The sequence below is a fragment of the Oncorhynchus nerka genome, linkage group LG5 (assembly GCF_034236695.1).
Source record: "Oncorhynchus nerka isolate Pitt River linkage group LG5, Oner_Uvic_2.0, whole genome shotgun sequence".
Classification (NCBI taxonomy): domain Eukaryota; kingdom Metazoa; phylum Chordata; class Actinopteri; order Salmoniformes; family Salmonidae; genus Oncorhynchus; species Oncorhynchus nerka.
Window position 1 is genome coordinate 17,146,831 of NC_088400.1, and position 19,097 is coordinate 17,165,927.

At 46.3% G+C, this 19,097-nt stretch overlaps 1 protein-coding gene across 1 annotated transcript in view; it reads left to right on the forward strand.

Annotated features, from left to right (window-relative positions):
• The first annotated feature begins 331 nt into the window (after positions 1–331).
• Positions 332–19,097, forward strand: part of LOC115124943 (actin-binding LIM protein 3-like) — a 133,662-nt gene continuing 114,896 nt past the window's right edge. Inside the window, exon 1 of the mRNA XM_065018170.1 lies at positions 332–750. Within this exon, the coding sequence (XP_064874242.1) occupies positions 738–750 (13 nt within the window). The 5' untranslated portion in view covers positions 332–737. The remainder of the gene's footprint in view (positions 751–19,097) is intronic.

Consider the following 19,097-nt stretch of genomic DNA (forward strand, 5'->3'; position numbering starts at 1 on the left):
TTTAGTGTAGCTTAACTTTCTTCCAGTGTAAAGTAATTGGTAGGTTGGTAAACTATGATTTCAGTGTAGCTTCCCCAAACAGTTTGCTGTATAAAGCTGCAATTAATATATTAGTGTGCACTAGAATATACTTCCAGAAGAGGGCGGTGTCATCCTTGTTAATTATCCGCGGATTTTAAATCCCATGCCGTCGGTGCGCCTGTTCTCCCCTCCTCTCCCTTAAGAAAACGCGCTCATTGTTGGCTCCCTGGTTCGCTCGCGTGCCACACTGAACCCGCGCGCTCTGCTCCGGTGACGTCGCTCCAGTGGGATGGGAACTTGACGTTGGAGCGCGAGCGCTTTTCACATACCAACCGGGAGAGAGAGGAGAGCGAGCGCACGGCAGTGCCAACCATGGTCAGCGCTTTGAGAGAACACTGTGGAATCAACCGGGAGGGACAACATCAAAACATGGAATGCGACCCAGCAACATTGTATCTTTCCTGTCTGCCTGAAGTTATTTTTCTCCTCGACCACTGAAGAAGAGGAGGAGGGTTATCGTTTACGAATTGGATTCCAGAACACCCTCTCATCCTCTCTTCCTCTCTCTCTCTCTTTCTCTCTGTCTTTCTTCGGGTCTCCCTATCTTCGCATTGAAAAGTCACAGAGTGGAAAGGATATTTTGGTTTATTGGAATTATAGTTGTTCTGAAAATAATTTTCTGGGAACATCGTATTGGATGAGAACCTGTGAGCATCATGAGTACCAGTGGTGAGTCAGTCCATTCCTGTGCGCCTCTCGTCTCTAGGTTATTGCGAAGCTCTCTTCTCTGGGTTACTGTGAAGCTCTCTTCTCTGGGTTACTGTGAAGCTCTCTTCTCTGGGTTACTGTGAAGCTCTCTTCTCTGGGTTACTGTGAAGCTCTCTTCTCTGGGTTATTGCGAAGCTCTCTTCTCTAGGTTACTGTGAAGCTCTCTTCTCTAGGTTACTGTGAAGCTCTCTTCTCTAGGTTATTGTGAAGCTCTCTTCTCTAGGTTACTGTGAAGCTCTCTTCTCTAGGTTACTGTGAAGCTCTCTTCTTTAGTTTACTTTGAAGCTATCTTCTCTTCTCTTGGTTACTGTGAAGCTCTCTTCTCGAGGTTACTATGAAGCTCTCTTCTCTAGGTTACTGTGAAGCTCTCTTCTTTAGTTTACTTTGAAGCTATCTTCTCTTCTCTTGGTTACTGTGAAGCTCTCTTCTCGAGGTTACTATGAAGCTATCTTCTCTTCTCGAGGTTACTGTGAAGCTCTCTTCTCTTCTCTAGGTTACTGTGAAGCTCTCTTCTCTAGGTTACTGTGAAGCTCTCTTCTCTTCTCTTGGTTACTGTGAAGCTCTCTTCTCGAGGTTACTATGAAGCTATCTTCTCTTCTCGAGGTTACTGTGAAGCTCTCTTCTCGAGGTTACTGTGAAGCTCTCTTCTCTGGGTTAATGTGAAGCTCTCTTCTCTAGGTTACTATGAAGCTCTCTTCTCTAGGTTACTGTGAAGCTCTCTTCTCAGGGTTACTGTGAAGCTCTCTTCTCTAGGTTACTATGAAGCTATCTTCTCTTCTCAAGGTTACTGTGAAGCTCTCTTCTCGAGGTTACTGTGAAGCTCTTTTCTCTGGGTTAATGTGAAGCTCTCTTCTCTAGGTTACTATGAAGCTCTCTTCTCTAGGTTACTGTGAAGCTCTCTTCTCAGGGTTACTGTGAAGCTCTCTTCTCTAGGTTACTATGAAGCTATCTTCTCTTCTCGAGGTTACTGTGAAGCTCTCTTCTCGAGGTTACTGTGAAGCTCTCTTCTCTGGGTTAATGTGAAGCTCTCTTCTCTAGGTTACTATGAAGCTCTCTTCTCTAGGTTACTGTGAAGCTCTCTTCTCAGGGTTACTGTGAAGCTCTCTTCTCTAGGTTACTATGAAGCGTCACTCTCTGAGGAGTATAAAGAGATAAGACAGATGAACAATAAGACACAACAATAGAGAATAGACATGTTTAGTAGCATTCAACGAAACATTAGCTGCTAATGTGCATTAAATTCAAGATTTTATTAACATGTGTTCTCATTTACTCTGTATTGATTTTAAGTTATTCTCACAGAGAGCTAAAGACAAAAGCCTTTTCTGTTGCTTTCCCCTCTTTCCCCTCTTTCCTCTTTCCCCTCTTTTTCTGTTGCTTTCCCGTCTTTCCTCTTTCCCCTCTTTTCTGTTGCTTTCCCGTCTTTCCCCCCTTTCCTCTTTCCCCTCTTTCCCCTCTTTCCCCTCTTTTTGTCCCCTCTGTTGCTTTCCCCTCTTTCCCCTCTTTTCTGTTGCTTTCCCCTCTTTTCTGTTGCTTTCCCATCTTCCCCCTCTTTTCTGTTGCTTTTCCATCTTTCCTCTTTCCCCTCTTTTCTGTTGCTTTCCCATCTTTCCTCTTTCCCCTCTTTTCTGTTGCTTTCCCATCTTCCCCCTCTTTTCTGTTGCTTTCCCCCTTTCCTCTTTCCCCTCTTTTCTGTTGCTTTCCCCTCTTTCCTCTTCCCCCATTTTTCTGTTTCTTTCCCCTCTTTCCTCTTTCCCCTCTTTTCTGTTGCTTTCCCGTCTTTCCTCTTCCCCCTCTTTTCTGTTGCTTTCCCCTCTTTCCTCTTCCCCCTCTTTTCTGTTGCTTTCCCGTCTTTCCTCTTCCCCCTCTTTTCTGTTGCTTTCCCCTCTTTCCTCTTCCCCCTCTTTTCTGTTGCTTTCCCCTCTTTCCTCTTCCCCCTCTTTTCTGTTGCTTTCCCCTCTTTCCTCTTCCCCCTCTTTTCTGTTGCTTTCCCCTCTTTCCTCTTTCCCTGTTTTCTGTTGCTTTCCCGTCTTTCCTCTTCCCCCTCTTTTCTGTTGCTTTCCCGTCTTTCCTCTTCCCCCTCTTTTCTGTTGCTTTCCCCTCTTCCCCTGTTTTCCCCTGTTTCCCCTTTTCCCCTCTTTCCTCTATTTCCCCTCTTTCCCCTCTTCCCCTCTTTCCTCTCTGTCCCCTCTTTCCTCTCTCTCCCTTCTGTCCCCTCTTCCCCCTCTTTCCTCTCTCTCCCCTCTTTCCTCTCTTTCCTCTCTTTCCCCCACTTCTTCTCTGATTCATCAATGCTTTTTATTAGCCCATCCCTGGTAATATTTATTGAAGAAGTTGCTTCAATTAGGGAACTGCGTATCAGGATGGTGTTATGTATTTGTGTGGTATGTGTTTGGGGTTATGTTAAGGGTTAGGGGTCAAGGTAGGGGACTTGCTGTGAGTCGTCTTAGACTTCCTTCAGTAGCTGTTGCTCTCTGACGTCATGGTTTCTGTGTGTCTGTCTGGCTGGCAAACGACATCTCTACTGTACCTCTCATACTGTACCTCACATCACGTACACCCACAAACCTGATGTCTCCCAGAATTGCAAAGCTCATTGTGACCAGTCCCTGTCAGCCCCAGTCCAGCTCTACATCAAGCCTGGACAGCTCAGTCCCTGTTAACCCCAGTCCAGATCTACATCAAGCCTGGACAGCTCAGTCCCCGTTAACCCCAGTCCAGCTCTACATCAAGCCTGGACAGCTCAGCCCCTGTTAACCCCAGTCCAGCTCCACACCAAGCCTGGACAGCTCAGTCCCTGTTAACCCCAGTCCAGATCTACATCAAGCCTGGACAGCTCAGCCCCCGTTAACCCCAGTCCAGCTCCACACCAAGCCTGGACAGCTCAGTCCCTGTTAACCCCAGTCCAGCTCCACACCAAGCCTGGACAGCTCAGTCCCCATTAACCCCAGTCCAGCTCCACACCAAGCCTGGACAGCTCAGCCCCTGTTAACCCAAGTCCAGCTCCACATCAAGCCTGGACAGCTCAGTCCCTGTTAACCCCAGTCCAGCTCCACACCAAGCCTGGACAGCTCAGTCCCTGTTAACCCCAGTCCAGCTCCACACCAAGCCTGGACAGCTCAGTCCCTGTTAACCCCAGTCCAGCTCCACACCAAGCCTGGACAGCTCAGTCCCCGTTAACCCCAGTCCAGCTCCACATCAAGCCTGGACAGCTCAGTCCCTGTTAACCCCAGTCCAGCTCCACACCAAGCCTGGACAGCTCAGTCCCCGTTAACCCCAGTCCAGCTCCACACCAAGCCTGGACAGCTCAGTCCCTGTTAACCCCAGTCCAGCTCCACACCAACCCTGGACAGCTCAGTCCCTGTTAACCCCAGTCCAGCTCCACACCAAGCCTGGACAGCTCAGTCCCTGTTAACCCCAGTCCAGCTCCACACCAAGCCTGGACACCTCAGTCCCCGTTAACCCCAGTCCAGCTCCACACCAAGCCTGGACAGCTAGACCCCAGCCCCGGGGCCACAGATCTACTGAGCTGGAGACAGCTCAAATCAAATCAAATTGTATTGGTCACATACACATGGTTAGCAGATGTCATTGTGAGTGTAGTGAAATGCTTCTGCTTCTAGATCCGGCAGGTAATATCTAACAAATTCCACAACAAAACGTAATATCTAACAAATTCCACAACAAAACCTAATATCTAACAAATTTCACAACAAAACCTAATATCTAACAAATTTCACAACAAAACCTAATATTTAACTAATTCCACAACAAAACCTAATAGACACAATCACAGACACACACAGGCCTTCCCCATAACCACTACTTTGATAAGAGGAGCCTGTGTGCTAGTGTTGGGCTGGAATCCAGAGATCCCCCAGGACCCACACTGCTGCACTGTCTTCAGTCTGTCCAGAGATCCCCCAGGACCCACACTGCTGTATTGTCTTCAGTCTGTCCAGAGATCCCCAGGACCCACACTGCTGCACTGTCTTCAGTCTGTCCAGAGATCCCCCAGGACCCACACTGCTGCACTGTCTTCAGTCTGTCCAGAGATGCCCCAGGACCCACACTGCTGCACTGTCTTCAGTCTGTCCAGAGATCCCCAGGACCCACACTGCTGCACTGTCTTCAGTCTGTCCAGAGATCCCCCAGGACCCACACTGCTGCACTGTCTTCAGTCTGTCCAGAGATCCCCCAGGACCCACACTGCTGTACTGTCTTCAGTCTGTCCAGAGATCCCCCAGGACCCACACTGCTGCACTGTCTTCAGTCTGTCCAGAGATCCCCCAGGACCCACACTGCTGCACTGTCTTTAGTCTGTCCAGAGATCCCCCAGGACCCACACTGCTGCACTGTCTTCAGTCTGTCCAGAGATCCCCCAGGACCCACACTGCTGCACTGTCTTTAGTCTGTCCAGAGATCCCCCAGGACCCACACTGCTGTACTGTCTTCAGTCTGTCCAGAGATCCCCCAGGACCCACACTGCTGCACTGTCTTTAGTCTGTCCAGAGATCCCCCAGGACCCACACTGCTGTACTGTCTTCAGTCTGTCCAGAGATCCCCCAGGACCCACACTGCTGCACTGTCTTTAGTCTGTCCAGAGATCCCCCAGGACCCACACTGCTGCACTGTCTTTAGTCTGTCCAGAGATCCCCCAGGACCCACACTGCTGCACTGTCTTTAGTCTGTCCAGAGATCCCCCAGGACCCACACTGCTGTACTGTCTTTAGTCTGTCCAGAGATCCCCCAGGACCCACACTGCTGCACTGTCTTCAGTCTGTCCAGAGATCCCCCAGGACCCACACTGCTGCACTGTCTTTAGTCTGTCCAGAGATCCCCCAGGACCCACACTGCTGTACTGTCTTCAGTCTGTCCAGGCTCCCCTCCCCCTCTCCTCCCCTGTCTCCACTCCCCCTCTCCTCCCCCTATCTCCCCTTCCCCATCTCCCCTCCCCTCTCCTCCCCCTATCTCCCCTCCCCTATCTCCCCTCCCCTTATCTCCCCTCCCCCTATCTCCCTCCCCTATCTCCTCCCCTATCTCCCATCTCCCTGTCTCCACTCCCCCTCTCCTCCCCATCTCCTCTATCTCCCCTCCCATATCTCCCCTCCCTATCTCCTCTCCACTACATCTCCCCTCCCCCTATCTCCCCTCCCCTATCTCACCTCAAATCTCCCCTCCCTATCTCCCCCCCTATCTCCCCTCCCCCTATCCCCCTCTCCCTATCTCCCCTCCCCTATCTCCCCTCCCTATCTCCTCTCCACCATATCTCCCTCCCCTATCTCCCCTCCCCTATCTCCCCTCCCCCTATCTCACCTCAAATCTCCCCTCTCCATATCTCCCCTCCCTATCTCCCCTCTCCCCGTCTCTTCTCCCCCTCTCCTCCCCATCTCCTCTATCTCCCCTCTCCCCGTCTCCACTCCCCCTCTCCTCCCCATCTCCTCTATCTCCCTCTCCCTGTCTCCACTCCCCCTCTCCTCCCCATCTCCACTACATCTCCCCTCCCTATCTCCCTCCCCTATCTCCCTCTCCCCATCTCCACTCCCCTCTCCGCCCCTATCTCCCCTCTCCATATCTCCCCTCTCCATATCTCCCCTCTCCATATCTCCCCTCCCCTATCTCCCCTCTCCCTGTCTCCCCTCCCCTGTCTCTCCTCCCCATCTCCCTATCTCCCCTCCCCTATCTCCCTCCCCTGTCTCTCCTCCCCATCTCCCCTATCTCCCCTCCCCCTATCTCCCCTCCCCCTGTCTCTCCTCCCCAATGTCCAGGTCTGTATGATTCAGGTCGACATCAATCTTTCTCCTGTTATTGGACGTTGTTGCATTATTCACTATTCATTCTTTAGGCTCCCATGTAGTGTGTGTGTGTGTGTGTGTGTGTGTGTGTGTGTGTGTGTGTGTGTGTGTGTGTGTGTGTGTGTGTGTGTGTGTGTGTGTGTGTGTGTACAAACTCCATGGTGGCTGTATAAATGTTTGGAATTGTTTTGTTAGTCTGTAGAATTATTGTGTCATCTGACAGGAGACGGAGGGGTTAGGTCACTATGTGGAGAACTGTCAACAGAGCAACAAGCACGCACACACAGACACACACACCCTCTCAGCAGCGTGTGCATAGAGTCAGCAGTGTCACAGCAGGCAGATGGTTGTGTGACGTGTCAGTGCTCTGGCTCCAGGCACACACACACACACAGCAGATAAAGCATCCCCTCCCCTCTCCTCACCCCTCCTCACCTCTCCTCTCATCTCATCTCCTCTCCTCGTTTCTCCTCACCTCTCCTCTTATCTGTTCTCCTCTCCTATTTTCTCCACTCCTCTCCTCTTCTCTCCTCTTTTCTCTATTCCTCTCCTCTCCTCACCTCTCCTCATCTTCTTCTCTCCTCATCTCTCCTCTCCTCTCCTCACCTCTCTTCTCCTCCTTTCTCCTATTTTCTCCTCTCATCTCATCTCCTATTTTCTCCTGACCTCTCCTCTTATTTGTTCTCCTCTCCTCTTTTCTCCACTCCTCACCTCTCCTCTCCTATCCTCTTTTCTCCACTTCTCACCTCTCCTCTCCTCTCCTCTCCTCACCTCTCCTCTTTTCTCCTCTCCCCTCCTCACCTCTATTATCCTCTCCTCTCCTCGTTTCTCCTCTCCTCACCTCTCCTCTTTTCTCCTCTCCCCCACCTCTACCATCTATTATCATCTCTCCTCTTTTCTCCTCTCCCCTCCTCTTTTCTCCTCTCCTCCACCTCTTTCTCCTCTCCTCTTTTCTCCTCTCCTCACCTCTCCTCTTTTCTCCTCTCCTCTTTTCTCCTCTCCTCACCTCACCTCTATTATCATCTCCTCTTTTCTCCTCTCCTCTCCTCTTTTCTCCTCTCCTCTTTTCTCATCTCCTCTTTTCTCCTCTCCTCACCTCTATTTTCCTCTACTCTCCTCTTTTCCCCTCTCCTCTCTTCACTTCTCCTCTCCTCGTTTCTCCTCTCCTCACCTCTCCTCTTTTCTCCTCTCCCCACCTCACCTCTATTATCATCTCCTCTTTTCTCCTCTCCCCTCCTCTTTTCTCCTCTCCTCACCTCTATTATCATCTCCTCTTTTCTCCTCTCCTCTCCTATTTTCTCCTCTCCTCACCTCACCTCTATTATCATCTCCTCTTTTCTCCTCTCCTCACCTCTTTTCTCCTCTCCTCTTTTCTCCTCTCCTCACCTCTCCTCTTTTCTCCTCTCCTCACCTCACCTCTATTATCATCTCCTCTTTTCTCCTCTCCTCACCTCTATTTTCCTCTACTCTCCTCTTTTCCCCTCTCCTCTCTTCTCTCCTCCTTTCCTCTTTTCCCCTCCCATATTTTATCCTCTCCTCTTTTCTCCTCACCTCACCTCTCCTCTTTTCTCCTCTCCTCACCTCTCCTCTTTTCTCCTCTCCTCACCTCACCTCTATTATCATCTCCTCTTTTCTCCTCTCCTCTCCTCTTTTCTCCTCTCCTCTCCTCTCCTCTTTTCTCCTCTCCTCACCTCTCCTCTTTTCTCCTCTCCTCTTTTCTCCTCTCCTCACCTCTATTTTCCTCTACTCTCCTCTTTTCCCCTCTCCTCTCTTCTCTCCTCCTCTCCTCTTTTCTCCTTTCCTCACTTCTCCTCTCCTATTTTCTCCTCTCCTCACCTCTATTTTCCTCTACTCTCCTCTTTTCCCTTCTCCTCTCTTCTCTCATCCTCTCCTCTTTTCCCCTCTCCTCTCTTCTCTCCTCCTCTCCTTTTTTTCTCCTCCTCACCTCACCTTTACTCATTTCAACTCTCCTCACCTCTTTTATCCTCTCCTTTCCTCTTTTCCCCTCCCCTATTTTATCCTCTCCTCTTTTCTCCTCACCTCACCTCTCCTTTTTTCTCCTCTCCTCGCCTCTCCTTTTTTCTCCTCTCCTCATCTCACCTCTCCTCTTTTCTCTTCTCCTCTCCTCTCCTCACCTATCTTCTCTTTTCTCCTCTTGTCTTTTCTCCTCACCTCTCCTCTTTTATAGTCTCCTCTATTCTCCTCTTTTCTCCTCTCCCCCTAGGCCTGTTGGTGTTAGTGTTCTGTGCTGTTCTGTGTGTTATGCGCTACATTGTTTGAGATAGCCCAGAAGCTACACTGTAATTACATTGAGGTTAGACTGTCTCTTCTCATCTGCTGCTTGCTCTGTATCTCATGGTCAGTTGGTTAGAACCGTGTGTCTTTTTGTGTGTTTCTTTATGGGTATACAAGTTAGAGAGCAGCAGGTTATTTTCTGATTAAATTTCACACTCTGTCGCACACGACTACACAAAATCCTTCTCTCTCTCTCTCTCTTTCAATTTCCATCTCTCTCTCTCTCTCTCTCTCTCTCTCTCTCTCTCTCTCTCTTTCTTTATATTTCAATTTCCATCTCTCTCTCTCTCTCTCTCTCTCTCTCTCTCTCTCGCTCTCTCTCTCTCTCTATCGCTCTCTCTTTCTTTCTATTTCAATTTCCATCTCTCTCTCTCTCTCTCTCTCTCTCTCTCTCTATCGCTCTCTCTTTCTTTCTATTTCAATTTCCATCTCTCTCTCTCTCTCTATCGCTCTCTCTTTCTTTCTATTTCAATTTTCATCTCTCTCTCTCTCTCTCTCTCCCTCTCCTTTCCTCTCTCTCTCTCTATCTCAATTCTTATTAGCCAATGCCCATCACGTCATTGGTTCCTTCTCACAGGCATCGCAGCTCTGAAGTAGGCTACAAGTGAAGACAGACACATCGTGGATCTAACGGTGTGCGTCCTACCAGAACGAACAGGCACTGACCATTCTGTCCTATCAGAACGAACAGGCACTGACCATTCTGTCCTATCAGAAGGAACAGGCACTGACCATTCTGTCCTATCAGAACAAACAGGCACTGACCATTCTGTCCTATCAGAACAAATAGGCACTGCCCATTCTGTCCTATCAGAACAAACAGGCACTGACCATTCTGTCCTATCAGAACAAATAGGCACTGACCATTCTGTCCTATCAGAACAAACAGGCACTGACCATTCTGTCCTATCAGAACAAACAGCCACTGACCATTCTGTCCTATCAGAACAAACAGGCACTGACCATTCTGTCCTATCAGAACAAACAGCCACTGACCATTCTGTCCTATCAGAACAAATAGGCACTGACCATTCTGTCCTATCAGAACAAACAGGCACTGACCATTCTGTCCTATCAGAACAAACAGCCACTGACCATTCTGTCCTATCAGAACAAACAGGCACTGACCATTCTGTCCTATCAGAACAAACAGCCACTGACCATTCTGTCCTATCAGAACAAATAGGCACTGACCATTCTGTCCTATCAGAACAAACATGCACTGACCATTCTGTCCTATCAGAACAAACAGGCACTGACCATTCTGTCCTATCAGAACAAATAGGTACTGACCATTCAGTCCTATCAGAACAAACAGGCACTGACCATTCTGTCCTATCAGAACAAACAGCCACTGACCATTCTGTCCTATCAGAACAAACAGTCACTGACCATTCTGTCCTATCAGAACAAACAGTGCCTCAAGTATGTCATAGAATCCAGCCTTTAGATATGAATAATTATCCTATATTATATCTGGAAAACATCATTGGTGTTTAGCCTATATAGTGGGGCAAAAAAGTATTTAGTCAGCCGCCAATTGTGCAAGTTCTCCCACTTTACACTTAAACTATGACAGACAAAATGAGAAAAAAAAATCCAGAAAATCACATTGTAGGAATGAATTGTTTTAATGAATTTATTTGCAAATTATGGTGGACAATAAGTATTTGGTCACCTACAAACAAGCAAGATTTCTGGCTCTCACAGACCTGTAACTTCTTCTTTAAGAGGCTCCTCTGTCCTCCACTCGTTACCTGTATTAATGGCACCTGTTTGAACTTGTTATCAGTATAAAAGACACCTGTACACAACCTCAAACAGTCAAACTCCAAACTCCACTATGGCCAAGACCAAAGAGCTGTCAAACGACACCAGAAACAAAATTGTAGACCTGCACCAGGCTGGGAAGACTGAATCTGCAATAGGTAAGCAGCTTGGTTTGAAGAAATCAACTGTGGGAGCAATTATTAGGAAATGGAACACATACAAGACCACTGATAATCTCCCTCGATCTGGGGCTCCATGCAAGATCTCACCCCGTGGGGTCAAAATGATCACAAGAACGGTGAGCAAAACGGTGAACCCCATACCTACTGTGAAGTATGGGGGTGGAAACATCATGCTTTGAGGCTGTTTTTATGCAAAGTGACCAGGACGACTGATCCGTGTAAAGGAAAGAATGAATGGGCCATGTATCGTGAGATTTTGAGTGAAAACCTCCGTCCATCAGCAAGGGCATTGAAGATGAAACGTGGCTGGGTCTTTCAGCATGACAATGATCCCAAACACACTGCCCGGGCAACGAAGGAGTGGCTTCGTAAGAAGCATTTCAAGGCCAGTCTCCAGATCTCAACACCATAGAAAATCTTTGGAGGGAGTTGAAAGTCTGTGTTGCCCAGCAACAGCCCCAAAACATCACTGCCCTAGAGGAGATCTGCATGGAGGAATGGGCCAAAATACCAGCAACAGTGTGTGAAAACCTTGTGAAGACTTACAGAAAACGTTTGACCTCTGTCATTGCCAACAAAGAGTATATAACAAAGTATTGAGATAAACTTTTGTTATTGACCAAATACTTGTTTTCCACCATAATTTGCAAATTAATTAATAAAAAATCCTACAATGTGATTTTCTGGATGTACTTTTCTCATTTTGTCTGTCATAGTTGAAGTGTACCTATGATGAAAATTACAGGCCTCTCTCATCTTTTGAAGTGGGAGAACTTGCACAATTGGTGGCTGACTAAATACTTTTTTGCCCCACTGTATATATATACAGTACCAGTCAAAAGTCTGGACACACCAATGCATTCAAGGGTTTTTCTTTATTTACTATTTTCTACATTGTAGAATAATAGTGAAGACATCAGAACTATGAAATAACACATGGAATCATGTGGTAAGCAAAATATTAGTTGAAGTCAGAAGTTTATATACACCTTAGCCAAATACATTTAAATTCAGTTTTTCACAATTCCTGACATGTAATCCTAGTAACAATTCACTGTCTCAGGTCAGTTAGGTTCACCACTTTATTTTAAGAATGTGAAATGTCAGAATAATAGTAGAGAGAATGATTTATTTCAGCTTTTATTTCTTTCATCACATTCCCAGTGGGTCAAAAGTTTACATACACTCAATTAGTATTTGGTAGCATTGAATTACATTTTTTTAACTTGGGTCAAATGTTCCGGATAGCCTTCCACAAGCTTCCCCCAATAGGTTGGGTGAATTTTGGCCCTTTCCTCCTTACAGAGCTGGTGTAACTGAGTCAGGTTTGTAGGCTTCCTTGCTCGCACACACTTTTTCAGTTCTGCCCACACATATTCTGCCACTCCAATACTTTGACTTTGTTGTCCTTAAGCCATTTTGCCACCACCTTGGAAGTATGCCTGGGGTCATTGTCCATTTGGAAGACCCATTTGCAACCAAGCTTAAACTTCTTGACTGATGTCTTGAGATGTTGCTTAATATATCCACATAATTTTCCTTTCCTCATGATGCCACCTATTTTGTGAAGTGTACCAGTCCCTCCTGCAGCAAAGCACCGCCACAACATGATGCAGCCACCCCTGTGCTTCACGGTTGGGATGGTGTTCTTCAGCTTGCAAGCCTTCCCCTTTTTCCTCCAAACATAACAATGGTCATTATGACCAAGCAGTTCTAATTTTGTTTCATCAGACCAGAGGACATTTCTCAAAAAAGTATAATCTTTGTCCCCATGTGCAGTTGCAAACCATAGTCTGGATTTTTTATGGCGGTTTTGGAGCAGTGGTTTCTTCCTTGCTGAGCGGCCTTTGAGGTCATGTCGATAAGGACTCATTTTACTGTGGATATAGATACTTTTGTACCTGCTTCCTCCAGCATCTTCACAAGATCCTTTGCTGTTGTTCTGGGATTGATTTGCACTTTTCGCACTAAAGTACATTCATCTCTAGGAGACGGAACGCGTCTCCTTCCTGAGCGGTATGATGGCTGGGTGGTCCCGTGGTTCTTATACTTGCGTGTTTTTCCTTACCGAATAGCAACTGTTTTCCAGTTATCAAATCAATTTAATTGTCTATTTTGGTTAATGGCCTTGTTGCGTATGGCCTTGGTGCCCTGGCAGATTGGATACCTCTTGAAGGCCAAATGGCATTAGCTCTGAAATTTGTGATTTTCAAGAGGTACCCAATCTGCCAGGGCACCAAGGCCATTGGACCCTATATCACACTCTGATGGATGGGCCTCCCCAAGGGAAGGAAGGAAGTAGTAAATGAGAAAGAGAGAGGGGGGGTGGGGTGAGAGAAACAGAGAAAGATAGAGGGTGTAGAGAGAGAGACTATACTGGTTTTCTGTAAATACAGACGGTCACTGACTTACTGCAGCTAATCACCACCTGCTTTGGGTGTTTCTTCTCAACATGGTCTTGTTGCCAACCCTACATCCCCTCCCTCTGTTCTGTTGTCTCCATCCTTCTCTCTTCTTCTCCTCCCTCTCATCTCTTCCCTTTATCTCAGCGGAGAGAGAGAGACTAACAACGACTAACAAAACTAACAACATTGGACACTTTATGTAACACAAAGCCTTCACTATCTCATCCTGGAATATCCAAGGCCTGAGGTCATATTCCTTTGGCCTAAAGAGCAGGAACCTGGACTTCACCAAAGAAATTAGAAATACAGACATTGTCATCCTACAATAAACATGGTATAAAGGAGACGGACCCACTGGTTGCCCTCTAGGTTACAGAGTTGGTAGTCCCATACACCAAACTACCAGGTGTGAAACAGAGAAGAGGGGTGTGCTAATATGGTATAGAGCAGCCCTAACTCACTCTTATTATATTAATCCAAAAAGGAACATTTTACATCTGGCTAGAAGTTAAAAAGGAAATTATCTCAACAGAGATTTTTTCTTTTATTTAACCTTTATTTAACTCGGCAAGTCAGTTTACGATGAGTAAAACCAGTAAAACTTGGACAACGCTGGGCCAATGACACCAGTAAAACTTGGACAACGCTGGGCCAATGACCCCAGTAAAACTTGGACAACGCTGGGCCAATGACCCCAGTAAAACTTAGACAACGCTGGGCCGATGACCCCAGTAAAACTTAGACAACGCTGGGCCAATGACCCAAGTAAAACTTGGACAACGCTGGGCCAATGACCCCAGTAAAACTTTGACAACGCTGGGCCAATGACCCCAGTAAAACTTGGACAACGCTGGGCCAATGACCCCAGTAAAACTTAGACAACGCTGGGCCGATGACCCCAGTAAAACTTGGACAACGCTGGGCCAATGACCCCAGTAAAACTTGGACAATGCTGGGCCAATGACCCCAGTAAAACTTGGACAATGCTGGGCCGATGACCCCAGTAAAACTTGGACAACGCTGGGCCAATGACCCCAGTAAAACTTGGACAACGCTGGGCCAATTGTGCGGCGCCCTTTTTATTTTATTGATTTATTTCACCTTTATTTAACCAGGTAGGCAGGTTGAGAACAAGTTCTCATTTACAATTGCGACCTGGCCAAGATAAAGCAAAGCAGTTCGACACATACAACAACACAGAGTTACACATGGAGTAAAACAAACATACAGTCAATAATACACTATAAACAAGTCTATATATGATAGCAAATGAGGTGAGATAAGGGAGGTAAAGGCAAAAAAATATAGCAAGTAAAACACTGGAATGGTAGATTTGCAGTGGAAGAATGTGCAAAGTAGAGATAGAAATAATGGGGTGCAAAGGAGCAAAATAAATAACTACAATAGGGAAAGAGGTAGTTGTTTGGGCTAAATTTTAAATGGGCTATGTACAGGTGCAGTAATCTGTGAGCTGCTCTGACAGCTGGTGCTTAAAGCTAGTGAGGGAGATCAGTGGTCAGCTTCAGAGATTTTTGTAGTTCGTTCCAGTCATTGGCAGCAGAGAACTGGAAGGAGAGGCGGCCAAAGGAAGAATTGGTTTTGGGGGTGACCAGAGAGATATACCTGCTGGAGCGTGCTACAGGTGGGTGCCTCTATGGTGACCAGCGAGCTGAGATAAGGGGGGACTTTACCTAGCAGGGTCTTGTAGATGACCTGGAGCCAGTGGGTTTGGCGAAGAGTATGAAGCGAGGGCCAGCCAACGAGAGCGTACAGGTCGCAATGGTGGGTAGTATATGGGGCTTTGCTGACAAAATGGATTGCACTGTGATAGACTGCATCCAATTTATTGAGTAGGGTATTGGAGGCTATTTTGTAAATTACATCGCCGAAGTCGAGGATTGGTAGGATGGTCAGTTTTACAAGGGTATGTTTGGCAGCATGAGTGAAGGATGCCTTGTTGCGAAATAGGAAGCCAATTCTAGATTTAACTTTGGATTGGAGATCTTTGATGAGTGAGTCTGGAAGGAGAGTTTATAGTCTAACCAGACACCTAGATATTTGTAGTTGTCCACATATTCTAAGTCAGAACCATCCAGAGTAGTGATGTTGGGCAGGCGGGCAGGTGCAGGCAGCGATCGGTTGAATAGCATGCATTTAGTTTTACTTGTATTTAAGAGCAATTGGAGGCCACGGAAGGAGAGTTGAATGGCATTGAAGCTCGCCTGGAGGGTTGTTAACACAGTGTCCAAAGAAGGGCCAGAAGTATACAGAATGGTGTCGTGTGCATAGAGGTGGATCAGAGACTCACCAGCAGCAAGAGCGACATCATTGATGTATACAGAGAAGAGAGTCGCTCCAAGAATTGAACCCTGTGGCACCCCCATAGAGACTGCCAGAGGCCCGGACAACAGGCCCTCTGATTTGACACACTGAACTCTATCAGAGAAGTAGTTGGTGAACCAGGCGAGGCAATCATTTGAGAAACCAAGGCTGTCGAGTCTGCCGATGAGGATGTGGTGATTGACTGAGTCGAAAGCCTTGGCCAGGTCAATGAATACGGCTGCACAGTATTGTTTCTTATCAATCACGACCGGATGTGATACAGCCTGGATTCAACCAGGGATTGTAGTGACGCCTCTTGCACTGAGATACAGTGCCTCAGACCGCTCTGGAGCCAAAAAGTCCTCCTGTCTGCTACCTATATCCCCTGACAAGTATCCCTATACTGAGATACAGTGCCTCAGACCGCTCTGGAGCCAAAAAGTCCTCCTGTCTGCTACCTATATCCCCTGACAAGAATCCCTATACTTTAACTTCTTGTTTCGATCCGGGATCATGACTACAGCCTCAAGACCATTACCATAACGCAACGTTAACTATTCATGAAAATCGCAAATGAAATGAAATCAATATGCTAGCTCTCATGCTTAGCCTTTTGTTAACAACACTGTCATCTCAGATTTTCAAAAATATGCTTCTCTACCATAGCAAAACTAGCATTTAGTTATGTTTTCAATGAGGAGACTCTCAGTTAGATAGAAAATGTTCAGTTTTCCTGAAAGATTATTTGTGCAGGAGAAATCGGTCCGTTTTCTGCGTCATGTTTGGCTACCAAAAAAAAACGAAAACTTTTTCCAAAATAACTCCATAATATCGACTGAAACATGGCAGACGTTGTTTAGAATCAATCCTCAAGGTGTTTTTCTACATATCTCTTCAATGATGTATCGTTCCTGGAAGTGTGCTTCTGCTTCTGTATCCCATGGCAAAATGAGTGTTACTGACAATTGCGCACCAATTTAGACAAAGGACACCGGACGGCCCCCTGGCAAATGTAGTCTCTTATGGCCAATCTTCCAATGATATGCCTACAAATACGCCACAATGCTGCAGACATCTTGGATGAACGGCAGAGCGCATAAGCTCGTTCACAGCATATTCACAGCCATATAAGGAGACGTTAGTAAAACACAGCGTCAAAAATCCTGTTCATTTCCTGTTTGAAGTTTCATCTTGGTTTCGCCTGTAAGATCAGTTCTGGGGTACTCACAGATAATATCTTTGCAGTTTTGAAAACGTCAGAGTGTTTTCTTTCCAACGCTGGCAATTATATGCATAGTCGAGCATCTTTTCGTGATAAAATATTGCGCTTAAAATGGGCACGTTTTTTTATCCAATAATGACATAGCGCCCCCATAGGTTGAAGAGGTTAATGAAGAATAGCTTCTCCATTCTAGAGGGGGAAATCAACCATTTCTAGGCCCAATGACATGTACTAGTCTGTGGTGACCTAAATGATTGAACCTGACACTCTTAGCACACAGGGGGACAAACATCTACCTGGAGGTGACAGTATTCCCTCCCCCACATGCCCCCCTAGACACAACTATGACAACATAACCAACGGGTCTCATCACCGACCTCAACCCAGAGTTTCTCAGAGCGTTCACAGTCAGCCAATTGACACCCCTATCAGATCACAGCGAAATCATAGTCTATTTGAACAGAGCAGTACTCAATCATGAGGCATTGAATCCAAACAAACAACATACTATGAATGAAATGCTATAGATGGAAGGAAGGAAGTGTAGAAACCTTCCAAAAAACAATTTGCCAACAACAAATCCAATTCCTCCTAGACAGCTTTCTGGACAAATTGTTTTCCTGCAACGCTGAAGGTGTGAACATAGCAGCAGGAAGCATGAACAATATATTTCACCTATCAGCTAACATCACATTCAAATTACGCCAGAAAACCTAAGACAACTAACAACAATGAGAAATGATTTGATGAGGATTGTAAAAATCTAACAAAGAAATTGAGAAACCTATCCATCCAAAAACACAGAGAACCCAAAAAATCTTAGCTTCACTATGGTGATACACTAAAACAATACAGAAATACACTAAGCAAAAAGAAGGAACAGCATGTCAGAAATCAGACCATTGTGATTGAAGAATCCTTATAATCAAATCACTTTTGAGAAATTAGAACACACTAAACCAACAACAACACAAAGAGCTATTTATCCAAAATGGAGATGTATGGATAAACCACTTCCCCAAACTTTTCGGCCAAATAACAAAGAACCAAGAGCAAAAACATATACATGATCAAATACACATTTTAGAATCAGCTATTATTACAGACTACCAGAACCCACTGGATTCTGCAATTACATTGGATGAGCTACAGGACAAAATACAAACCCTCCAACCCAAAGAGGCCTGTGGTGTTGATGGTATATTAAACTGAATGATAAATATACAGACCACAACTTCAAATAGGCTTAAACTCTTTAACATCATCCTCAGCTCTGGCATCTTCCCCAATGTCTGGAACCAAGGCCCGGTCACGGCAGTGCATGGAGACATACAGTGTTTGACCCCAATAACTACTGTTGGAATATGAAATATATATCAATGAATTGGTGAGGGCAGTCTACAGCAACCGGCCTCACCCTACAGGACTCAGAAGTCAAATGTCTACTGATGATCTGGAGCTTCTGTCCCCAACCAAGGAGGGCCTACAGCAGCACCTAGATCTTGGGCCCAGACAGTAAATCTCAGTAAGACACAAATAATGGTGTTTCAAAATGTCCAGTAGCCAAGACAACAAATACAAATTCAATCTACACACTGGTGACCTAGAGCACACAAATATTTACACCTACCTCGGCCTAAACATCAACACCACAGGTAACTTCCACAATGCTGTGAACAACTGAGAGACAAGGCAAGAAGGGCCTTCTACGCCATCAAAAGGAACATCAACATCAACACCACAGGTAACTTCCACAATGCTGTGAACGATCTGAGAGACAAGGCAAGAAGGGCCTTCTACGCCATCAAAAGGAACATCAACACCACAGGTAACCTCCACAATGCTGTGAACGATCTGAGAGACAAGGCAAGAAGGGCCTTCTACGCCATCAAAAGGAACATCAACACCACAGGTAACTTCCACAATGATGTGAACGATCTGAGAGACAAGGCAAGAAGGGCCTTCTACGCCATCAAAAGGAACATCAACACCACAGGTAACTTCCACAATGCTGTGAACGATCTGAGAGACAAGGCAAGAAGGGCCTTCTACGCCATCAAAAGGAACATCAACATCAACACCACAGGTAACTTCCACAATGCTGTGAACGATCTGAGAGACAAGGCAAGAAGGGCCTTCTACGCCATCAAAAGGAACATCAACACCACAGGTAACTTCCACAATGCTGTGAACAATCTGAGAGACAAGGCAAGAAGGGCCTTCTACGCCATCAAAAGGAACATCAACACCACAGGTAACTTCCACAATGCTGTGAACGATCTGAGAGACAAGGCAAGAAGGGCCTTCTACGCCATCA